Source organism: Numenius arquata, unplaced genomic scaffold, assembly GCF_964106895.1.
Source record: "Numenius arquata unplaced genomic scaffold, bNumArq3.hap1.1 HAP1_SCAFFOLD_1342, whole genome shotgun sequence".
In the NCBI taxonomy this organism is placed as follows: Eukaryota; Metazoa; Chordata; class Aves; order Charadriiformes; family Scolopacidae; genus Numenius; species Numenius arquata.
Genome location: NW_027415759.1, coordinates 1 through 22,362, shown reverse-complemented (window position 1 = coordinate 22,362; position 22,362 = coordinate 1). Strand labels below are relative to the sequence as shown.

Here is a 22,362-nt window from a genome sequence, read left to right as displayed (position 1 = left end):
ACCTCGTGTGACCCCCCCCCCGGTGGCAGCGTGACCCCGTGTGACCCCCGGTGACACCCCCTGCCCGGGAGGGGGGGCACCTTTGGGACCCCCCGGGGGGGGGTCCTCGGGGCGCAGACACCACCCCCCCCCCCAGGAAGGGACGTGTCGTGTCCCCCCCCCCCCCAGGTGCCACCCGCCTCGTGTGTCACTCGTCACCCCCCCCCCTCACCCCGTGTCCCCCCCCCCACTGTCACCCCATGTCCCCCCCAATCGCCCCCCGTCCCCCCCGTCACCCCGTGTGTCCCCCCCCACCCCATGTGTCCCCCCCCCAATCACCCCACGCCCCCCCACTGTCACCCCATGTCCCCCCCCCCTCACGCCGTGTCCCCCCCCAACTCACCCCACGCCCCCCCCAACTGTCACCGCATGTCCCCCCCCACGTTGGGGGGGCTCAGGGCCTCGCGGGGGGGGCCGGGGGGGTGACAGCGGAGCACCCTGGGAAAATAAGTTTCCGCCCCAATAATTTCACGGCGGGGGGGGCGCGGGGGGGGGGGACACACACAGACACAGAGCGGGGCCATGACGGGCGCGGGGTCCCTCGGGCCGGGGGGGGTCCCCGTTGGTCGGGGGGGGCCGGGGGGGGCCGGGGGGGGGGTGAGGAGGATGCTGGCCTCGCTGCTGCGGCTGCTGCGGGAGGCGCCGGGGGGGGGCGGGGGGGGGCCGGGGGGGTCCCCCCCCTGTGGCAACTGCCTGGACGGGGACGCCGCGGGCCACCAGCAGGTAACGGCCCCCCCCAGGACCCCCCCCCAACCATCCCCCCCCCCCCCGACCCTCTCACTGCCCCCCCCCCCCCCCGGGGGGGTTCCGGCACCCCCTGAGCGCGCTGGGGGGGGGGGCGGTGGGTGCTGGGGGGGGGGATGGCGGTGGTGGCCACACCGCCCCCCCCCCGTTGCCACCGGGTCTTGGGGGGGGGGGGGGGTGTTACATAAAGCGCCGACTTGCCCCCCCCCCCCCCCCCCGGCTCGGGGAACCCCCCCCCGACCCTCCCCCCCCCCCCCCGGCAGCGGGCCCCCCCCCGACGCTGGATGGGGGCACTGGGGGGGGGGCGTGGGGCAGAGCCGTGACACCCCCGTGGTGGCTCTGGGGGGGGTGCGACTCCCTGAGACCCCCCCCGAGACCCCCCCCCGGGACCCCCCGACCCCCCCCCCCCCCCCATGTTGCGCCGAGGTGTGAGTGTGTGTGCACACGCGTGTGCGCAGGGATGGGGGGGGGGCTGCGGCACCGGGGGGGGCAGGAGGAGGGTGTCTTTTTTTGGGGGGGTTGGGGGGGGGCCATGGCAGCGCCTGGGGGGGGGGTGAGCCCCCCCCACCCCGTCTGTAAATGACCCGCCGGGGGGGGGAGGGTGCCGAGCCCCCCGTTTCTGTGGGGTGCTGGCTGGTGGGGGGGGGTCCTGCTGCCCCACTGCTCCCCCCGCTGCCCCCCGCTTTCCCCCACTCCCCCCCCCCACTGCACCCACTGGCCCCCCCCCAGCCCCACTGTCCCCCCACTCTGCCCCACTGCTCCCCCCCCCCCCCCCCCCGACCCCACTGGGACCCCCCCAGAGCATCCTCGGGCCACTGGGACCCCCTGGACCCCCACAGCCTGGGGCTGCTGGTGGCTGTGGGGCTCAGCCCCATAGCGGGGTCTCCGACCTGACCCCCTGTGTGTCCCCTCCCCATATGTGTGGGGTGAGAGGGGACTTGTGGGGCAGCTCTACCATGTGGGGCAGCCTTTTGTGACCATCTTGGGGGTCCTAGATCACCCTTGGGCCACTGGGACCCCCCAGCTGAGGGCTGTGGGGCTCTGCCCCATAGCGGGGGCTCCGATCTGACCCCCTGGGTCCCCCATCCCCAGGTCTGTGGGGCAGGAGGGGACGTGTGGGGCAGCTTCTCCCCACCAGCCGTGACCACCTCCGTGGTCCTAGATCATCCTTGGGCCACTGGGATCTCCTGGAGGATCCTCAGACCCCTGGAACCCCCTGTCTGGTGGCTGTGGGGCTCAGCCCCATAGCGGGGTCTTCGACCTGACCCCCTGTGTGTGTCCCCTCCCCATATCTGTGGGGTGAGAGGGGACTTGTGGGGCAGCTGTACCACGTGGGGCAGCCTTTTGTGACCATCTTGGGGGTCCTAGATCATCCTTGGGCCATTGGGACCCCCTGTCTGGTGGCTGTGGGGCTCAGCCCCATAGAGGGGTCCCCCGCCCTGACCCCCTGTGTCGTTCCCCCCCATATGTGTGGGGTGAGAGGGGACTTGTGGGGCAGCTGTACCACGTGGGGCAGCCTTTTGTGACCACCTCCGTGGTCCTAGATCATCCTTGGGCCACTGGGATCTCCTGGAGGATCCTCAGACCCCCGGGACCCTCCAGCTGGTGGCTGTGGGGCTCAGCCCCATAGCGGGGTCCCCCACCCTGACCCCCTGTGTCGTTCCGCCCCCCCCCCCCCCAGGTGCTGTCCCTGGGGGCCGACGTGCTGCCCGAGTACAAGCTGCAGGCCCCCCGCATCCACCGCTGGACCATCCTGCACTACAGCCCCTTCAAGGCGGTGTGGGACTGGCTCATCCTGCTCCTGGTCATCTACACGGCCATCTTCACCCCCTACTCGGCCGCCTTCCTCCTCAACGACCAGGAGGAGGCCCGGCGCCACCACTGCGGCTACTCCTGCAGCCCCCTCAACGTGGTGGACCTCATCGTGGACATCATGTTCATCATCGACATCCTCATCAACTTCCGCACCACCTACGTCAACTCCAACGAGGAGGTGGTGAGCCACCCGGCCCGCATCGCCACCCACTACTTCAAGGGCTGGTTCCTCATCGACATGGTGGCCGCCATCCCCTTCGACCTCCTCATCTTCGGCTCCGGCTCTGAGGAGGTACCGGCCGCGGTGGGACGGGTCCTGGTTGGGTGCTGGGAGCTCGGTGGGGTGATGGTTGAGGTCCCACCTGTGCCGTGGTGGGTGTTGGGGTGGTGGCCGCCATCCCCTTCGACCTCCTCATCTTCTGGTGGTGTCACCACAGCCACGTCCTGGCTGGGACGGGTGATGGTTGGGTGCTGGGTCTTTGGTAGGGTGATGGTTGGGGTCCCACATGTGCCCCCAAGCCATGGTGGGTGTTGGGGTGGTGGCCACCATCCCCTTCGACCTCCTCATCTTCAGCTCCAGCTCTGAGGAGGTACAAGCCGTGGTGGGACAGGTGATGGTTGGGTGCTGGGTCCTCGCTAGGGTTATTCCTGGGGGTCCCACATGCGCCCCCAAGCTGAGGTTGGGTGTTGGGTTGGTGGCCACCATCCCCTTTGACCTCCTCATCTTTGGCTCTGGTTCTGGTGGCGTCACCAGAGCCGTGTCCTGGCTGGGACGGGTCCTGGTTGGGTGCTGGGTGCTCGGTGGGGTGATGGTTGAGGTCCCACGTGTGCCGTGGTGGGTGTTGGGGTGGTGGCCACCATCCTCTTCGACCTCCTCATCTTCGGCTCCGGCTCTGAGGAGGTACCGGCCGCGGTGGGACGGGTCCTGGTTGGGTGCTGGGTGCTCGGTGGGGTGATGCTGGGGGATCCCACTGGCTCAGTGACCCCCCTGTCCCCCCGCCCTGTCCCCCCCAGACCACCACGCTGATGGGGCTGCTGAAGATGAGGTGTCCAGCTGGTGGTCTTGGCTGGGGCAGCCCTTGGTGATCCCCATGTCCCCCCAGATGATGATGCTGATGGGGCTGCTGAAGACGGGGTGCTTCCAGGGTGTCTGGGTGGGAGGTGACCCCCGTGTCCTGGGCTGCTGAAGATAGGGTCCTTTGGGCAGATGCGGCTCTTGGTGACCCCCACGTCCCCCAGATGATGACGTTGATGGGGTCCTTTGGGCAGATGCGGCTCTTGGTGACCCCCATGTTCCCCCAGATGATGATGCTGATGGGGTCCTTTGGGCAGATGCGGCCCTTGGTGACCCCCATGTCCCCCAGATGATGACGTTGATGGGGTCCTTTGGGCAGATGCGGCCCTTGGTGACCCACGTCCCCCCCAGATGATGACGTTGATGGGGTCCTTTGGGCAGATGCGGCTCTTGGTGACCCCCATGTCCCCCAGATGATGACGTTGATGGGGTCCTTTGGGCAGATGCAGCCCTTGGTGACCCCCATGTCCCCCCCCCAGACCACCACGCTGATCGGGCTGCTGAAGACGGCGCGGCTGCTGCGGCTGGTGCGGGTGGCCCGCAAGCTGGACCGCTACTCGGAGTACGGGGCGGCCGTGCTCTTCCTCCTCATGTGCACCTTCGCCCTCATCGCCCACTGGCTGGCCTGCATCTGGTACGCCATCGGCAACGTGGAGGGGCAGCGCATCGGGTGGCTCCACTCCCTGGGCCAGCAGATCGGGCGCCCCCTCAACGCCAGCGACCCCCAGGGGGGCCCCACCATCAAGGACAAGTACGTCACCGCCCTCTACTTCACCTTCAGCAGCCTCACCAGCGTGGGCTTCGGCAACGTCTCCCCCAACACCAACTCCGAGAAGATCTTCTCCATCTGCGTCATGCTCATCGGATGTGAGTGGGGACACGGGGGGGGGGACACGTGACACGTGTGTCAGGGCGTGTGGGGGCGTGGGAGTGAGTGTGAGAGTCTGTGTGAGCACACACATGTGCATCTGTGTCATGCTCATGGGATGTGAGTGGGGACACGGGGGGGACACACATATGACACGTGTGTCAGGGCGTGTGGGGGCATGAGAGTGAGCGTGAGAGTCTGTGTGAGCACACACATGTGCATCTGTGTCATGCTCATGGGATGTGAGTGGGGACACACATATGACACGTGTGTCAGGGCGTGTGGGGGCGTGGGAGTGAGTGTGAGAGTCTGTGTGAGCACACACATGTGTATCTGCATGTAAATGTGCATCTGTGTCACGCTCATGGGATGTGAGTGTGGACACGGGGGGACATATGACACGTGTGTCAGGGCGTGTGGGAGCGTGTGGGGGCGTGGGAGTATGAGGGTCTGTGTGAGCACACACATGTGCATCTGTGTCATGCTCATGGGATGTGAGTGGGGACACGGGGGGGACACACATATGACACGTGTGTCAGGGCGTGTGGGGGCGTGGGAGTGAGTGTGAGAGTCTGTGTGAGCACACACGTGTGTGTATCTGCGTCATGCTCATCAGATGTGAGTGGGGACACGGTGGGGGGACACATATGACACGTGTGTCAGGGCGTGTGGGGGCGTGGGAGTGAGTGTGTGAGTGAGTGTGAGCACACACATGTGTATATCTGCGTCATGCTCATCAGATGTGAGTGGGGACACGGTGGGGGGACACATATGACATGTGTGTCAGGGCGTGTGGGGGCGTGGGAGTGAGTGTGAGAGTCTGTGTAAGCACATACGTGTGTGTATCTGCATCACGCTCATGGGATGTGAGTGGGGACACGGGGGGACACATATGACACGTGTGTCAGGGCGTGTGGGGGCGTGGGAGTGAGTGTGTGAGAGTCTGTGTGAGCACACACGTGTGTATCTGCATGTAAATGTGCATCTGCGTCCCGCTCATGGGATGTGAGTGGGGACACAGGGGGGATACGACACGTGTGTCAGGGCATGTGGGGGCACGTGAGTCTGTGTGAGAGTCTGTGTGAGCACACACGTGTGTGTATCTGTGTCATGCTCATGGGATGTGAGTGCTTGCGGGGCAGGTGACACGCGTGTGGGGGCGCGGTGGGGAATGAGAGTGAGTGTGAGCACATGTGCATGCATCTGCGTCATGCTCATGGGATGTGAGTGGTCGTGGGGCAGGGGACACACGTGTGGGTGTGTATGTGGGGCCGTGGGAGTGAGCGTGAGCACACGTGTGTCCATCTGTGTCACGCTCATCAGATGTGACAGGTTGTGGAGACACGCGTGTCGGGGCGTGTGGGTCTGTGCGTGTGAGCACAGACACGCGTGTGTCTCGGGAGGAAACTCTTCCCCCTGAGGGTGGTGAGACCCTGGCCCAGGTTGCCCAGAGAAGCTGTGGCTGCCCCATCCCTGGAGGGGTTCAAGGCCAGGTTGGAGGGGGCTTGGAGCAACCTGGTCTGGTGGGAGGTGTCCCTGCCCAGGGCAGGGGGGCACCCCACACTGGGGGTGGCACCGGGGGGGCTTTGAGGTCCCCTCCCACCCAAACCCGTCCGTGATTTGGTGATTTCTGGAAAATCAGAAACAAGAAAATGCCCCTCTGTGTGTGTGTGTGTGTGTGGGGGGTGTCACGGTGCTGTGGCGGGACGTGGTCCTCGGGGGGTGGAGCATGATGCTGTGGTGGTGGGACACAGTGGGACGTGGTTCTGGGACACGGCTCCATGGCGGGACGTGGTTCTGAGATGTGGTTCCATGGTGGGATGTGGCTCCATGGTGGGACATGGTTGTGGGACGTGGTTGTGCAACATGGTTCCATGGTGGGACGCGGTTCCATGGTGGGACGTGGTTCCATGTTGGAACATGGTTGTGGGACGTGGTTCCATGGTGGGATGCGGTTCCATGTTGGAACATGGTTGTGGGACGTGGTTCCATGGTGGGATGTGGTTCTGAGCTGTGGTTCCATGGTGGGACATGGTAGTGGGACATGGTTCTATGGTAGGACATGATTGTGGGATGTGGTTCCATGGTGGGACATGGTTCCATGGTGGGACATGGTTCTGAGATGTGGTTCCATGGTGGGATGTGGCTCCATGGTGGGACATGGTTGTGGGATGTGGTTCCATGGTTCTGAGATGTGGTTCCATGGTGGGACGTGGTTGTGGGACATGGTTCCACAGTGGGACGCAGTTCCATGGTGGGACATGGTTGTGGGACGTGGTTCCATGGTGGGACGTGGTTGTGGGATGTGGTTCCATGGTGGGACACGGTTCCATGGTGAGACATGGTTCTGAGATGTGGTTCCACGGTGGGACATGGTTCCATGGTGGAATGTGGTTCTATGGTAGGACATGGTTGTGGGATGTGGTTCCATGGTGGGACATGGTTCCATGGTGGGACGTCGTTGTGGGACATGGTTCCATGGTGGGATGTGGTTCTGAGCTGTGGTTCCATGGTAGGACGTGGTTGTGGGATGTGGTTCCACGGTGGGACGTGGTTCCATGGTGGGATGTGGTTCCACGGTGGGACGTGGTTCCATGGTGGGACGTGGTTGTGGGACGTGGTTCCATGGTTCTGAGCTGTGGTTCCACGGTGGGACGTGGTTCCATGGTGGGATGTGGTTCCACGGTGGGACGTGGTTGTGGGATGTGGTTCCACGGTGGGACGTGGTTCCATGGTGGGACGTGGTTGTGGGACGTGGTTGTGGGACGTGGTTCCATGGTGGGACGTGGTTGTGGGACGTGGTTGTGGGACGTGGTTCCATGGTTCTGAGCTGTGGTTCCACGGTGGGACGTGGTTGTGGGACGTGGTTCCACGATGGGACGTGGTTCCACGGTGGTTCCACGGTTCCGGGCAGGGTGTGACGGTGCCGTGTGCCCCCCCCTCACCCCCCCACCTCCCGCCCCCCCAGCGCTGATGTACGCCAGCATCTTCGGGAACGTCTCGGCCATCATCCAGCGGCTCTACTCGGGCACGGCGCGGTACCACACCCAGATGCTGCGTGTCCGGGAGTTCATCCGCTTCCACCAGATCCCCAACCCCCTGCGCCAGCGCCTGGAGGAGTATTTCCAACACGCCTGGTCCTACACCAACGGCATCGACATGAACGCCGTGAGACACCCCCCGACCGCTCCCCCCCCCCCCCCGCCCCCCTTTGGCTCGGGAGGGACCCCCCTGGACCACCCGGTCCCACCTCCCACCAGCCCGGGTGGCTCCAAGCCCCCTCCGACCCAACCGCGGGTGTTGCCAAGGATGGGGCAACCACAACTTCTCCATTCCTGGGTCTCACCAGCCTCAGGGTGAAGAGTTTCCTCCCGAGATCTCACCTAAATCTCCCCCTTTTTAGCTTAAAACCCTTCCCCCTCGTCCCACCACCCCCTCCCCGAACCCCATCCCTGGAGGTGGAGGAGCTTCAGGCCTGAAGACCTTTAGACTCGATCTTGAAGGTTCCTCCTGATCTCGACAGGTCTGTGGTTCCAGACCGGGTGGCTCCAACCCAACTTTGGGTGTTTCCGAGGATGGGGCATCTCACCACCCTCGGGGTGAGGAGCTTCCTCCCAAGATCTCACCCAAATCTCCCATTTTTTAACTTGAACCCGTTTGGAGGTGGAGGAGCTTCAGGCCTGAAGACCTTTAGACTCGATCTTGAAGGTTCCTCCTGATCTCGACAGGTCTGTGGTTCCGGACCAGGTGGCTCCAACCCAACTTTGGGTGTTTCCAAGGATGGGGCTTCTGGGCCAACCCATGGCCAGCTTTTGTCCCCACCCCCCGGGTCCCCCCCAGGACCCCTCTCCATCCCTCCATCCCCACCAGGACCCTGCCCTTGGCCTGGTAGAACCCCATGAGGTTCTCGGGGACCCGTCTCTCCAGGTCCCTGTAGATGCCACCCCATCCCCCCGGATGCCACCCCGTCCCTCAGGGCTGTCACCGCCCCACCCCGTGGTGTCACCCCCAAATGTTGGGTCCCCCCTTGACCCCCCCTCCCCCCCGCCGTGTTGTCCCGCAGGTGCTGAAGGGGTTCCCCGAGTGCCTGCAGGCCGACATCTGCCTGCACCTCAACCGCAGCCTCCTGCAGAACTGCAAGCCCTTCAAGGGGGCCACCAAGGGCTGCCTGCGGGCCCTGGCCATGAAGTTCAAGACCACCCACGCCCCCCCCGGGGACACCCTGGTCCACGCCGGGGACGTCCTCACCGCCCTCTACTTCATCTCCCGCGGCTCCATCGAGATCCTGCGGGGGGACGTGGTGGTGGCCATCCTGGGTGAGGACACGGCACCGAGTGTGGGGCGGCGGGGGGGGTGTGTGTGTGTGTCTCCCCACCACCTCCCCCGGGCTGGTGGACCCCAACCCTCCGCTTTTCACCCCCGAAACAGGGAAGAACGACATTTTCGGGGAGCCGCTGAACCTCTACGCGCGGCCGGGGAAGTCCAACGCCGACGTGAGGGCTCTGACCTACTGCGACCTCCACAAGATCCACCGGGAGGACCTGCTGGAGGTGCTGGACATGTACCCCGAGTTCTCCGACCACTTCTGGTCCAGCCTGGAGATCACCTTCAACCTGCGCGACGTGAGGGGCCTGCGGGGACCTGGAGGGGGGCGTGGGAACGGGCTGGAGGTGGTGGTGGTGTGGGGGGGGGGTGGTGGTGGGGGGGTTGTGGTGGAACCCCGTTGCCCCGTTGCCCCCCGGGAAGGGTTGGGGAGAAAAGGAGGGGAAAAGGGGAAAAAAAATACCCCAAACCCGTCTGGTGGGGTGAGAGAAAGGGGGTGTAATGGGGGAAATGGGGGAAAATACCAGTAATTGTAACGATGGGCATGGTGGGGATGGTGGTGATGAGGATGATGATGGTGGTGGTGATGATGATGGTGATGGTGATGATGGTGATGATGGTGGTGGTGATGATGGTGATGATGATGATGATGATGGTGATGGTGATGATGGTGGTGATGATGATGGTGATGATGATGGTGGCGATGGTGATGATGATGGTGATGGTGGTGATGGTGATGGTGGTGATGATGATGATGGTGATGATGATGGTGATGATGGTGATGATGATGGTGATGGTGATGGTGGCGATGGTGATGGTGATGGTGAAGATGGTGATGATGATGATGATGATGGTGATGGTGATGATGGTGGTGATGATGATGGTGATGATGATGGTGGCGATGGTGATGATGATGGTGATGGTGGTGGTGGTGATGATGATGATGGTGATGATGATGGTGATGATGGTGATGATGATGGTGATGGTGGTGATGATGATGGTGGCGATGGTGATGATGGCGATGGTGATGGTGATGGTGAAGATGGTGATGGTGATGGTGGTGATGATGATGATGGTGATGATGATGGTGATGATGATGGTGATGATGGTGATGGTGATGATGATGGTGATGGTGATGGTGGTGGTGATGATGGTGATGATGGTGATGATGGTGATGATGGTGATGATGATGGTGATGGTGATGATGGTGGTGATGATGGTGGTGATGATGGTGATGATGGTGATGGTGATGGTGATGATGGTGATGGTGATGGTGGTGATGATGATGGTGATGATGGTGGTGGTGATGATGGTGATGGTGGTGATGATGGTGATGATGGTGATGGTGATGATGGTGGTGGTGGTGATGGTGATGATGGTGATGGTGGTGGTGATGATGGTGGTGATGACTCCCCACCCAGCGAACTGTCACCCTCCCCAGCAGTGAGTGAGGGGTGTGTCCCATCCGTGTCCCCCCCCCCCCCCCCCCGTTCCTACACCCAGCCCTTGTTCCCTCCCGGCTCCTGCGGGAAAAGTATAAACATCGCTCAGCAACGACCCAGACAATACGCGTTAACGACTTCCCTGTCGCAGCAATAACGAGAAAGATAATTAACTCTGTCCCAGCTGAAAATAGGATGGAGGGGGAGGCTGGGGGGGGGGGGGCACCCACCCTGCTGAGCCTGGGAGGGGGAGGGGGGTGTCCTGAGCAACCTGGGGGGGGGGGTCCCGCCGTGGGGGATGCTCAGGGACGGGGGACGGTCAGTGTGGGATGGGGGGGCACCGCACTGAACCGCCCCCCCCCCGGCTCGTTTCCCTGCCGCCCCAGCATGGGGTGGGGGGGACGGGGGGTGTCCGGCAGCCCTCCCCCCCCACCCCTTAATCTTATCCCCCCCCGTCCCCTGTCCCCCCCCCCAGACCAACATGATCCCGGGGTCCCCGGGCAGCGACGAGCTCGAGGGCGGCTTCAACCGCCTGCGGAAGCGCAAACTCTCCTTCCGCCGCCGCACCGAGAAAGGTGGGTCTGGGGGGGGGGGTGGGGGGGGTGTCTTTGGGGGGGGGGGGGGTTAGGGGGGTGTCCGGGTCCCCAGGGACCCCCCCCGACCCATTCTTTGTGTGTCATCCTCCCGTCCCGTTCCCCCCCCCCCCCCCCTCCCAGACGCCGCCAACGCCGGGGAGCTGCGGAAGGCGCTGCGGGGGGGCCGGGGGGGCCAGGCGCCAGGAGCCCCCCGGGGACCGGCCGAGTGGGAGCCCCCCTGTCACTGCAGCCCCCCCTCCAGCCCCCCCTCCAGCGACGAGGACGAGACCCCCCACCCCCCCACCGAGGCCACCGCCGCCCTCTCCCCCTTCCGCAGCCCCCGCCCCGGGGGGGGGCAGGACCCCCCGACGCCCCCCCAGGCCCAGGAGCGCAAGGGCAGCGACATGTGCAACCCCCTCTCAGGTGGGGACGGGGGGGGCTGGGGGGGGGTGGGGGGGTCCCCCTCTTCCTCCCCTCCCTGCTGAGGGTTCTGCACCCCCAGAACCCCCGGCCCCATCCCTGCCCTGCGCCCCCTCCGGCCTCTTTTGGGGGGGGGGGGGGTCTGTTCCCATGGGATTCATCCCTGCTCCCTTCCCCCTTCCCATGGGATCCACCCCCATTCCCTCCTTCATTCCCGTGGGATCCAACCCTTTTCCCATCTCCCTTCCCATGGGATCCGTCCTTATTCCCTTCCCCATTCCCATGGGATCCAACCCCCATTCTGTCCTCCATTCCCATGGCATCCATCCCTCTTCCCTTCCCCATTCCCATGGGATCCACTCCCACTCCTGTCTCCATTCCCATGGCACCCATCCCTGCTTCCTTCCCCATTCCCATGGGATCCATCTCTCTTCCCTCCTCCATTCCCATGGGATCCACCCCCATTCCCTCCTCCATTCCCATGGGATCCATCCTTATTCCCTTCCCCATTCCCATGGGATCCATCTCTCTTCCCTCCTCCATTCCCATGGGATCCACCCCCATTCCCTCCTCCATTCCCATGGGATCCATCCCTTTTCCCTCCTCCATTCCCATGGGATTCATCCTTATTCCCTTCCCCATTCCCATGGGATCCACCCCCATTCCCTCCTCCATTCCCATGGGATCCATCCCTTTTCCCTCCTCCATTCCCATGGGATCCATCCCTATTCCCTTCCCCATTCCCATGGGATCCATCCCTTTTCCCTTCCCCATTCCCATGGGATCCACCCCCATTCCCTCCTCCATTCCCATGGGATCCATCCTTATTCCCTTCCCCATTCCCATGGGATCCATCCCTCTTCCCTTCCCCATTCCCACGGGATCCACCCCCTCCCTCCTTTTATCCCCCCCCCTCCCCTCTCCTCTTTTTTTTTTTTTTTTCCCTTTGCCTTTTCCAGGCGCCTTCTCGGGGGTCTCCAACATCTTCAGCTTCTGGGGGGGGGACACCCGGGGGGGCCAGTACCAGGAGCTGCCCCATTGCACCAGCCCGGCCCACGCCGCCGCCCCACCGCCCCCCCTGCCCCCCCCCGGGCCCCCCCATCGTTCCCAGGTGGAAACGCGGCTGGATCTTCTCCAGAAGCAGCTCAACAGGTACCTTTTATTAGGGGGGGGGGGCAGCGTTGGCCCATGGGACCCCCCCAATCGCCCCCTTTGGGGGCGATTGGGGGGGTCCCATGGGCCAACGCTGCCCCAGGGTGTGTTGTGCCCCCCCCCCCTCACCCTGTGGCCCCCCCCCAAAAAAAAACCCCATCTCCATCCCTAGGTTGGAGACCCGCATGGCCACCGACATCGGCTCCGTGGTGCAGCTCCTGCAGCGTCAGGGGGCCCTGGTCCCCCCCGCCTACAGCCCCCTCGCCCCCCCCCCAACAAAACCGGCCCCCCAACATCGGGGCACCCGTCCTCCCCATCACCCCCATCCAGCCGCTCGCTCAGGTCAGATTTGGGGGGGGGGGGAAACACACACACCCCCACCCACCCCCCAAATTTAGGGGAATACCCCCCCCCCACACCACCACGTGCCCCCTCCTTGGTCCCTTCTGGGGGTTGGGGTCACCCCTGAGCCCCCCAACTTTGGGGCAGCCCCCCCACCATGTGCCCCGCCACCCCCTCCTCCTCCCCCACTGTGGGTTGGGGTCACCCCTGAGCCCCCCCCAATTTTGGGCCCCCCGCCTCTGTTGTCCCTCCCGGCTTCTCTGTGGGTTGGGCCCCCCCAAATTTGGGGGACCCCCCCACTAACGTGCCCCACCGCCCACTCCTTGGTCGCTTCTGGGGGTTGGGGTCACCCCTGAGCACCCCCCAATTTTGGGCCCCCCCCTCTGTTGCCCCCCCCCCCGGCTTCTCTGTGGGTTGGGGTCACCGCTGAGCCCCCCAAATTTTGGGGACCCCCCATCAATGTGCCCCATCGCCCCCTCCTTGGTCCCTTCTGTGGGTTGGGGTCACCCCTGAGCCCCCCAAGTTTAGGGGAGCCCCCCCCATGTGCCCCACTGCCCCCTCCTCCTCCCCCACTGTGGGTTGGGGTCACCCCTGAGCACCCCCCAATTTTGGGACCCTCCCCCATTGCCCCCCCGGCTTCTCTGTGGGTTGGGGTCACCCCTGAGCCTCCCCCAAGTTTGGGGGACCCCCCCTCGCCCATCCCCGCTGCGGGGGGGGGTGTGTGTGTGACGGGCCCCCCCCCCCCCCCTCTCTCCCGCAGGTTCCCAGCTTCCCGGTGCCGCTGGAGCTGCGGGGAGCCCCCGCGCCCCCCCCGCCGCCCCCCCCGCCGCCGCCCCCCCCCCCCGGACGTGGTGCTGCTGGTGGAGCCGGCGGCCGCCCCCCCCCCGCCGCCTCTCCCTGCCCGGACAACTGCCCCCCCCCCCGGACACACAGACCCTCCAGAGACACTGCTCCGACCCCGGCAGTTAATGGGGGGGGCCGGGACCCCCCCCCCGGGGGCAGGGACACCCCCCCCCCCCCTCCGGGGCGCAGGTCCCTCCCCCCCAACGGGACACCCCCCCCGCCCCCAGACCCCAGGACGCTGCCCGGGCCGGTGGGGGCCACAGACGATCCCTCCCCAGGGGTTTTGGGGGGGGGGGGGTGCAGGGGGAGCCCCCCCCCCCTCCCCGGGATCCCCACGTTAGGCGGCCAAACCCGGGGGGGGGGGGGGGTCCAAGCAGCCCCCCCCCCCCATCGCTGCCGGACTGTGGGACGCGCTGCTGCTCTTCGCACCCCCCCCCCTTCCTCATCCTCAGCCCCCCCCCCCCGTAGTGCCGCAGCCCCCCCCCCCTGCCAGGAAACGTGCCCCCTCCCACCCCCCACCCCCCCGGGATGGGGCCGCGCTGCCCCATGGCAAGAGCGTCCCCCCACCTCGCCCACCCCCCCCACCCCAGCCTGGGGGTCGGCAGCATTTGGGGGGGGGGGGGTGAAGAAGTGGGGGGGGGGGCGGTTTTAAGGGGTGCCACAGCCCCCCCCCCAACAGGCAGAACCCCCACCCCCCCGGGATGGGGCCCTGTTGCCCCCCCCCCCCGGCCCCCCCCCCAGCCCTGGGGGTCGGCAGTGGGGGGGGATGGGACATGGGGGGGGGGGTTTAAGGGGTGCCGCAGCCCCCCCCCCCCCCAGCCAGACCCCCAGCCCAGGGGTCGGCAGCGCAGTGGGGGGGGGAGATGGGGAGGGGGGGGTGTTAAGGGGTGCACACGCGTGTGTGTGCGTGTGTCACGCGTGTCCCCGGCCCCCTCCGTGTGCGTGTGTGTCTGCGCACACGCGTGTGTGTGTGTGTACTCGTGTCCGGGGGGGGGGGGGCGTGTGTGTGTGTGTCCCCCCCACTGTGCCGGGACCCCCCCCCCCCGCCCCCCCGCTGCTCCCACGGGACGGACAGACGGACTGTGTGTGTCCCCCCCCAACACACCGTGTCATGCGTGTTCATGCGTGTTCACGCGTGTGCTGAGCCGCCCAGGTCCCTGGTGGGCGTGTGGGGTGTCCCCCCCCCCCCCCAAAAACAATCCCTGTCCCCGTCCTTGTCCTGGCCGTGGGGGGTGGGGGGGGGGTGTCCCCAACTCCCCCAAATCCCCTCCCCCCCCAAACTGGGGATGGGGGGGGGGAGGGTGTGCAGCCCCCCCCCCCGGCATCATCCGGTGCCCCCCCCACGCAGAGGGAGGGGGTCTCCCCGGTGGGGGGGGGGGGGGTGTCGTGGTGGGGCAGGGCTGGGGTGGGGGTGGGGGGGCCCGTGGGGTGGTTGCCCACCCCCCCCCCCCTTACTAGCCCCCCCTCCCGGTAGCCTGTGCCGTGTTCGTGCCGTCCTCCCGTAGCCGCGTGTGCCCCCCCCGCCCTCGTTGCCCCCCCGCCGTGTCACAGCCCCGCATGTGTCCCCCCCCCGTCCCCATTGTCCCTGTCGTGTGTTCCCCCCCCCAATAAACCGGACAGACCCCCCCCTCTGTGTGCGGTTGCGCTATTTGGGGGGGGGGGGGGGGGGCGACGACACGGGGCCACCACGGCGGCTCCCGGGGGGGGACACACACACTCCGCGACCCCCCGGGGGGGGGGGGGGGGCGCAAATTAAATATTGCAATTATCGATCTTGGGGGGGGGGGGGAGGAAATCGCCTTTAATGAGCCCCCGGGGCCCGGGGGGGGGATGTGGACACGGCAGGGCTGGGTGCCACCGTGGCCACCTCCGCCCCCCCCCCCCCAACTAGCCCCGTGGCCGGTCACCCCTCACAGTAGGTGCCACCGTGGCCACCTCCCCCTCCCCCCCAGTAGCCCCCGTGGCCAGTGACTTCTCCCGGGCTGGATGTCACCGTGGCCACCTCCACCCCCCCCCCCCCAACTAGCCCCCCCGGCCGGTCACTCCTCCCGGTAGGTGCCGTTGTAGGCGAAGGGCTCGGTGGCCACGCAGGGCCCGGGGGTGGCCGGGGTCCAGCGCTGGATCTGCAGGCGGGAGAAGGCGGGGGGGTCCAGGGGGCGGACGATGACGGGGTCCCGGGCGGCCACCGAGGGGTCCTCGTCGAAGAAGTTGAAGGGGCGCAGGAAGAAGCCCACCGAGTTGCCGGGGGTGGCCGTGTTGGGGACGTCCTCGGCGTGGGGCACGTGCAGGAAGCCCACGGTCACCCAGGCCACCAGGTCCTGGGGGGACGGTGGCCATCAGTGGGGGGGGACGGTGGCCATGAGCTGGAGGGAGTGGTGGCCACCAGTGGGTGGGAACAGTGGCCATCAGCAGGGGGACGGTGGCCACCAGTGGGAGGGGACGGTGGCCATCAGCAGGGGGACGGTGGCCACCAGTGGGAGGGGACGGTGGCTACCAGCAGGGAGGGGGATGGTGGCCATGAGCTGGGGGGGGGGTGGTGGCCATGAGCTGGGGAGAGGACGGTGGCCATCAGTGAGAGGGGATGGTGACCATCAGTTGGGGGGGGGACGACAGTGGCCATCAGCTGGGAGGGATGGTGGCCACCAGCAGGTGGGAACAGTGGCCATCAGCAGGAGGGGGGACGGTGGCCACCAGTGGGGGGGGACAGTGGCCATCAGCAGGATGGGGGATGGTGGCCACCAGCTGGGGGGGGGACAGTGGCCATCAGCAGGAGGGGATGGTGGCCACCAGCTGAGGGGGGGACAGTGGCCATCAGCAGGAGGGGAGGGATGGTGGCCATGAGCTTGGGGGGATGGTGGCCACCAGCTGGGGGGGGGACAGTGGCCATCAGTGGCAGACCGCAGGACCCTGCCACCAGCCCCCCAAACATGGTGGAACCCCCACCACCACCGTCAGGAGCACCAGGGGGTTCCCGCCAGCCCCCCCCCCCAGGCTGGGTTGCCCGGGCTACCAGCGCCCCCCCCGCGGTGGTCACCTGGTCCTCGAGGGTCTCGTTGTCGCGGAGGAAGCCCTCGAAGTCCACCAGGGGGTCCCAGGGGTCGTTCTGGGCGTAGATGCTGCTGCTGGTGGGCTCCTCCTCGTGCCGCCGCGTCACCGCCAGGGGGTACCTGCGGGGGGGGGGACACACAGGGTCAGACCCCCCCCGTGGGGGTGCCGGGGGGGGCGGGGGGGCACCCCAAACACCCCACCGCCCCCCTGCCCACCCCCGATGGGGGGGGGGGGGGGCCTGGAAGTTGGAGGGGGTCCTGAGGGGCTCTGGGGGGGGGGGCTCAGGGTGGTGGCCCTCAGTGGTGAGGCCACCAGCCACGTGCCCGCTGTGCCAGGTGGGGGGGGGGGGGGGGGCGGGCAGTGTCCCCCCCTCAGCTCTGGGACCCCCCTGCTCTGGGGTGACACTTGGGGGTCTCTCCGGGGACTCTCCTGGCTGTGACCGGGGGGCAACCGCAGCGGGGACAAGGGGCCACCAGCAGAAGGTCTTGGGGTGGGGACCAGTAGCCAAGGGGACAAGTAGCCAAGGGCTCGAGGGGCCACCAGAGAAGGTCTTTGGGTGAGGACAAGTAGCCGAGGGCACGAGGTGGGGACAAGTAGCCGAGGGCATGAGGTGCCACCAGAGAGGCTCCCCAGTAGCCGAGGGCACCAGCAGAAGGTCCTGGGGTGGGGACAAGGTGCCACCAGTGGAAGGTCCTGGGGTGGGGACAAGTAGCTGTGGGGACCAGTAGCCAAGGGGACAAGCTGGAGACAAGTAGCCAAGGGCTCGAGGGGCCACCAGAGAAGGTCTTTGGGTGAGAACAAGTAGCCGAGGGCACGAGGTGGGGACAAGTAGCCGAGGGCACGAGGTGCCACCAGAGAGGCTCCCCAGTAGCCGAGGGCACCAGCAGAAGGTCCTGGGGTGGGGACAAGTAGCTGTGGGGACCAGTAGCCAAGGGGACAAGCTGGGGACAAGTAGCCAAGGGCACGAGGGGCCACCAGAGAAGGTCCCGGGTTGGGGACCAGTAGCCGAGGGCACCAGCAGAAGGTCCCCGCGCCATGACCACGGTGGCTCGGCACACGGGGAGCGGTGTGGCCGTGCCGGAGCCCACGGTGGGGGGTGTGTGTGGGGGGTGTGTGTCTGTGGGGATCCCCGTCCCGGTTCTGGGGTGACACCCCCCCCCCGAGCCCCACCTTCCCCAGGAGACGCCCTTCTCCTCCTGCCAGCCGCGGGGCAGGACGGGCCCGGCGTGGGAGCGGAGCTGGAGGCGGTAGCCGCGGCGGTGGCCCCAGCGGTTGCGTCGGCGGGGGTTGTAGACCAGGAGGTACCGCGGCAGCGGGGACCCGAAGGGGAAGGCGGCCTCGGCCTCGTGGCGCCGGCGCCGGCGCTGCAAGCGGGGCTGCACCACCCGGGCCCCGGGGCTCCAGGGGTTGGAGATGTTCTCCAAGCGCACCTCCAGCGTCTCGAAGCTGTTGCCGGTGCCTGCGAGAAGAGGGGGCGTGAGAACCGGTGGGCAGCAGCGTCCCGTCAATGGTGTCCCACCAACGGTGTCCCATCAATGGTGTCCCACCAACGGTGTCCCATCAATGGTGTCCCACCAACGGCGTCCCGTCAATGGTGTCTCATCAATGGTGTCCCACCAAAGGCGTCCCACCAGTGGTGTCCCATCAATGGTGTCCCACCAACAGCATCCCGTCAATGGTGTCCCGTCAATGGTGTCCCATCAATGGTATCCCACCAACGGTGTCCCGTCAATGGTGTCCCATCAATGGTGTCCCACCAACGGCGTCCCACCAACGGCGTCCCACCAGTGGTGTCCCATCAATGGTGTCCCACCAACGGCGTCCCGTCAATGGTGTCCCATCAATGGCGTCCCACCAGTGGTGTCCCATCAATGGTGTCCCACCAACAGCATCCCATCAATGGTGTCCCAACAGTGGTGTCCCACCACCAGCGTCCCATCAATGGCATCCCACCAACACCATCCCACAGAGAGAATTCCACCATCAGCATCCCACCGACGGCATCCCGCTGATGGCATCCACCATCAGCATCTCATCCATAATGTCCCACCAACACCATCCCACCAGCGGCACCCAACCTGTGGCATCCCATCAATGGCGTCCCACCATCGGTGTCCCATCCATGGCATCCCACCAGTGTCCCACCAGCCACATCCCACCAGCCTCATGGTGCTGGGACCCCATGGAGATGCCACCACGGAAGGGGGGATCATTCAGAAGGTCCGGGTGATGCCCAGACGGCAACGCTCCCGTGGGGACGAGGGTCCCAACCCCTGGAACTCCACGTGGGGTCCAGTCCCACCCCCCCCATCGCCCTCCCCAGAGCCCGGGACGGGGGGTGGCCACCCAGCAGGGGTGGGGGCTGCACCTGCGACGTCCAGGTCCACCTTGTAGTGGACCAGGTGGGTGTGGAGGTTGCCCAGGAGGTGGCTGTGGACGCGGCTGCCGTAGCGCCGGCCCTGGGGGGTGTAGAAGGTGGCGTGGATGAAGCCGGTGGCGTGGACCTTGGCCTCCAGGACGCCGTTGGGGTAGAGGAGGAAGTCCCAGATGTAGTCGTAGTTGTAGACGGTGGAGGTGGTCCTCAGGACCAGCGCGTGCCCCTCCAGCCCCGCGTAGAAGTGGAAGCCCCCCTGGAAGTCGCTGTCGAAGTGGCGGCGCAGGGGGACGCCGGTGGGCAGCTCGAAGACGCAGAGGGCCTTGGAGAACCTCACGGGCCCGTCGGCGTCGTAGAGGTGGTGGGCGTCCAGGAAGGTGGCCACCTCCGGGCAGTCGATGCCGGGGGCCAGCTCGTAGGTGACGGAGCCCATGCCCCAGCCGGCGTCCATGTACTTGGTCTGCATGGCCGCCGGCGTGTGGCCGCCGTAGAAGGCGATGGCCTCCTGGACGCTCACCTCGAAGGCCACCCGCTCCCCGTTGAAGCGCAGGTCGAAGAGCTGGAGGCCGGCGGAGGAGCGCAGCCGGAAGGCCAAGCTCCAGCCCCCGTACTCCAGGAGGTTGCCCCGCAGCCGGTACCGCCGGCCCTGGGGCTCGCACACCTTGGCCCCGTGCACGTCGGTGGGGGTCCCGGTGGAGAACCTCCCCCGGGGCTCGTAGCTGGAGAAGAGCCCCCGGGAGGGCAGTTCCTCCAGGCGGGCCACCGCCAGGGTCCCCCTCTCGTAGCTCTGGGCTAGCTCCCGGGGGGTGGAGAAGTACCGCCCGTTGTACCACAACCGCCGGACCTCCCAGCGGGTCGGGTCGGGGTCCCGGTGGTCCACCAGCACCTCCAAGCCCACCGGGTGGAGGAAGAAGCCCTCCACCCGGCGCTGCAGCACCAGCCAGGAGCGGCGCTCGCCGGGGGCCAGCCCGCGGGGGGCCACGTCGGAGAAGGTCAGGCAGCGGCGGGAGCAGTTGTGGAACCAGTAGCCCGTGGCCTCCCGCAGGAGGCGGTAGAGGGGCTCGGTGGCCACCGCCAGCGCCCGCTGGAGCCCCTCGTACTCCCTCTGGGTGACGGGGCGGGAGGAGAAGGGGACGGGGCGGCCGCCGGGCGAGCGGAGGGGCCGGTAGAAGGTGGGTCGGGGCAAGGGTCCCACGGCCAGCTCGGTGACGTTGGGGTGGGCTTCCCCCCCGAAGAAGACCACGGCCCGAGCCAGGCGGCGGGGGCGAGGACCACCCCCGTCCAGGTAGCGCAGGGCCGGCTCCTTCTTGGGGGGCAGCAGCTCCACCAGGAAGAGGGTGTTCTTGGCCAGGGGACCCCCCCGGCTCGGGGACAACCCCAGCTCCGGGCGACCCATCAGGAAGGTCCTGACGGCCCGCAGCTCGGCCGCGGACAGGTCGGCGAAGATGGAAGCCTTGTCCTGGGGGGACGCCGCGGGGCTGGAGGTGGCCACCGTGGCCAGCAGGGCCGGCAGGGCCAGTAGCCACATCCTGGGGGGGAACCTGGGGAGCAGAGGGAGCCGTGGGGCTGGAGGTGGCCACCGTGGCCACCAGCCACATCCTAGGGGGGACCTGGGAGGGGCAGAGGGACCTGTGGGGCTGGAGGTGGCCACCGTGGCCACCAGCCACATCCTGGGGGAACCTGGGGAGCAGAGGGAGCCGTGGGGCTGGAGGTGGCCACCGTGGCCACCAGCCACATCCTAGGGGGGACCTGGGAGGGGCAGAGGGACCTGTGGGGCTGGAGGTGGCCACCATGGCCAGCAGGGCCAGTAGCCACATCCTGGGGGGGAACCTGGGGAGCAGAGGGAGCCGTGGAGCTGGAGGTGGCCACCGTGGCCACCAGCCACATCCTGGGGGGACCTGGGAGGGGCAGAGGGACCTGTGGGGCTGGAGGTGGCCACCATGGCCAGCAGAGCCAGCAGCGTCAGTAGCCACATCCTAGGGGGGAACCCGGGGAGCAGAGGGAGCCGTGGGGCTGGAGGTGGCCACCGTGGCCACCAGCCACATCCTGGGGGGACCTGGGAGGGGCAGAGGGACCTGTGGGGCTGGAGGTGGCCACCGTGGCCAGCAGGGTCAGTAGCCACATCCTGGGGGGACGTGGGAGGGGCAGAGGGAGCTCTGGGGCTGGAAGTGTGACCCCCCCCCCATGGGACCACCCAGCGCCCCCCCCCGGAGGGTGGGTGGGGGGGTGTCCAGCCGCGGGCACAGCCCCCCCCATTCCCCCCCCCCACTTGAGGGGTCCCCGTTGCCAGCCCCAATCCGGGGGGGGGGCGGGGGGCGCCTCCACCGGAGCCCGGTGACCCCCACAGTGAGGGGGGGCCTCTGCTCACGGTGGGTCCGTCCCCCCCCCGACCTGTGCTGGGGGGGGGGGGCACCCACCTGGACCCCCAACCCGCAGCCGAGCACCCCAACGGGGTCGGAAAACCGACTCCCCCCCCCAAAGAGCACCCCCCCCCCCCCCATTTGCAGGCAGCCCCCTCCCCCCCCCAAATCCCCCCCCCCTCACCTGCCTGCGCAGCCGCTGCCTGCTCTCTGCCCCCCACAAAACAACCCCCCCCGCGGGATGAGACCCACGGACCGTGACAGCCCCCCCCCCCCGCCCCCCCCCGCGGGTTAATGAACACCCGGGGCCACCCGGGGCCGCCCGGTCGTTCCCCCCCCCCCGCCCAAGGCTCGGGGGGGGCGTTATTGATGGCTTCGCTGCGATCGATCCCCGGGGGGGGGGTATGGGGGGGGGACTCTGGGCTCTCCCGGGGGGGGGAAGGAGGAGGAGGTGTGTCCCCCCCCCCGCAGCACACCCTGATTAATGATTATCGGGATTAATGATTACCGGGGGGGGGTCAGGCGGGTCGTGTGTCCCCCCCCCGCCCCGTTCCTCCCCCTTCTCCTTCGGTGACGGGGGGGGGAGGGGAAGGGGGGTGGGCTTTAAAGGGGCGGGGGCTCTGCGGGGGTGGGGGCGGGATGGGGGGGGAGGGATTTGTAGGGGTGGGGGCTTTAAAGGGGTCTCGGGGAGGTTAAGGAGGGGGGGGGGGCTCTGTAGGGAGGGGTCAGCGGGGGGGGAGGGGGCTCTGGGGGGGCGGGTGCGGGATGGGGGGGGTGTTTATAGGGGGAGGGTCTCGTTGAGGGGGGGGGCTCTGCTGGGAGTTAGGGGTAGGGTCAAGGGGAGCCCCCCCCCCCCCCTCCCCGCAATTCCCGGGGGTCCCGCAGGGAACGACGCCGCGGGGGGGGGGCTGCTCCCACCCACCCCCCCCCCCGTTGCACCCC

At 67.4% G+C, this 22,362-nt stretch overlaps 2 protein-coding genes across 2 annotated transcripts; one reads left to right on the top strand and one right to left on the bottom strand.

Moving 5' to 3' along the window:
- Positions 1–2,464: 2,464 nt before the first annotated feature.
- On the top strand, positions 2,465–13,764 carry KCNH2 (potassium voltage-gated channel subfamily H member 2; the record flags this gene model as incomplete). Its single annotated transcript, XM_074167902.1, is given in 13 exon segments — positions 2,465–2,890; positions 4,153–4,540; positions 7,510–7,709; positions 8,605–8,857; positions 8,970–9,163; positions 10,782–10,881; positions 11,023–11,304; positions 12,261–12,453; positions 12,626–12,736; positions 12,738–12,795; positions 13,556–13,588; positions 13,590–13,676; positions 13,678–13,764. Coding segments are annotated over 13 exon segments (2,412 nt in total), but the record flags the coding sequence as incomplete, so codon positions are not given.
- A 1,913-nt stretch (positions 13,765–15,677) lies between these two features.
- On the bottom strand, positions 15,678–20,588 carry AOC1 (amine oxidase copper containing 1). Its single transcript, XM_074167903.1, has 4 exons — positions 19,055–20,588; positions 17,857–18,145; positions 16,673–16,805; positions 15,678–15,956 (listed from the first exon to the last, which is right to left on the bottom strand). Exons 1-4 carry the CDS (start codon positions 20,586–20,588, stop codon positions 15,678–15,680), a joined length of 2,235 nt encoding a protein of 744 aa, XP_074024004.1.
- Positions 20,589–22,362: the final 1,774 nt, after the last annotated feature.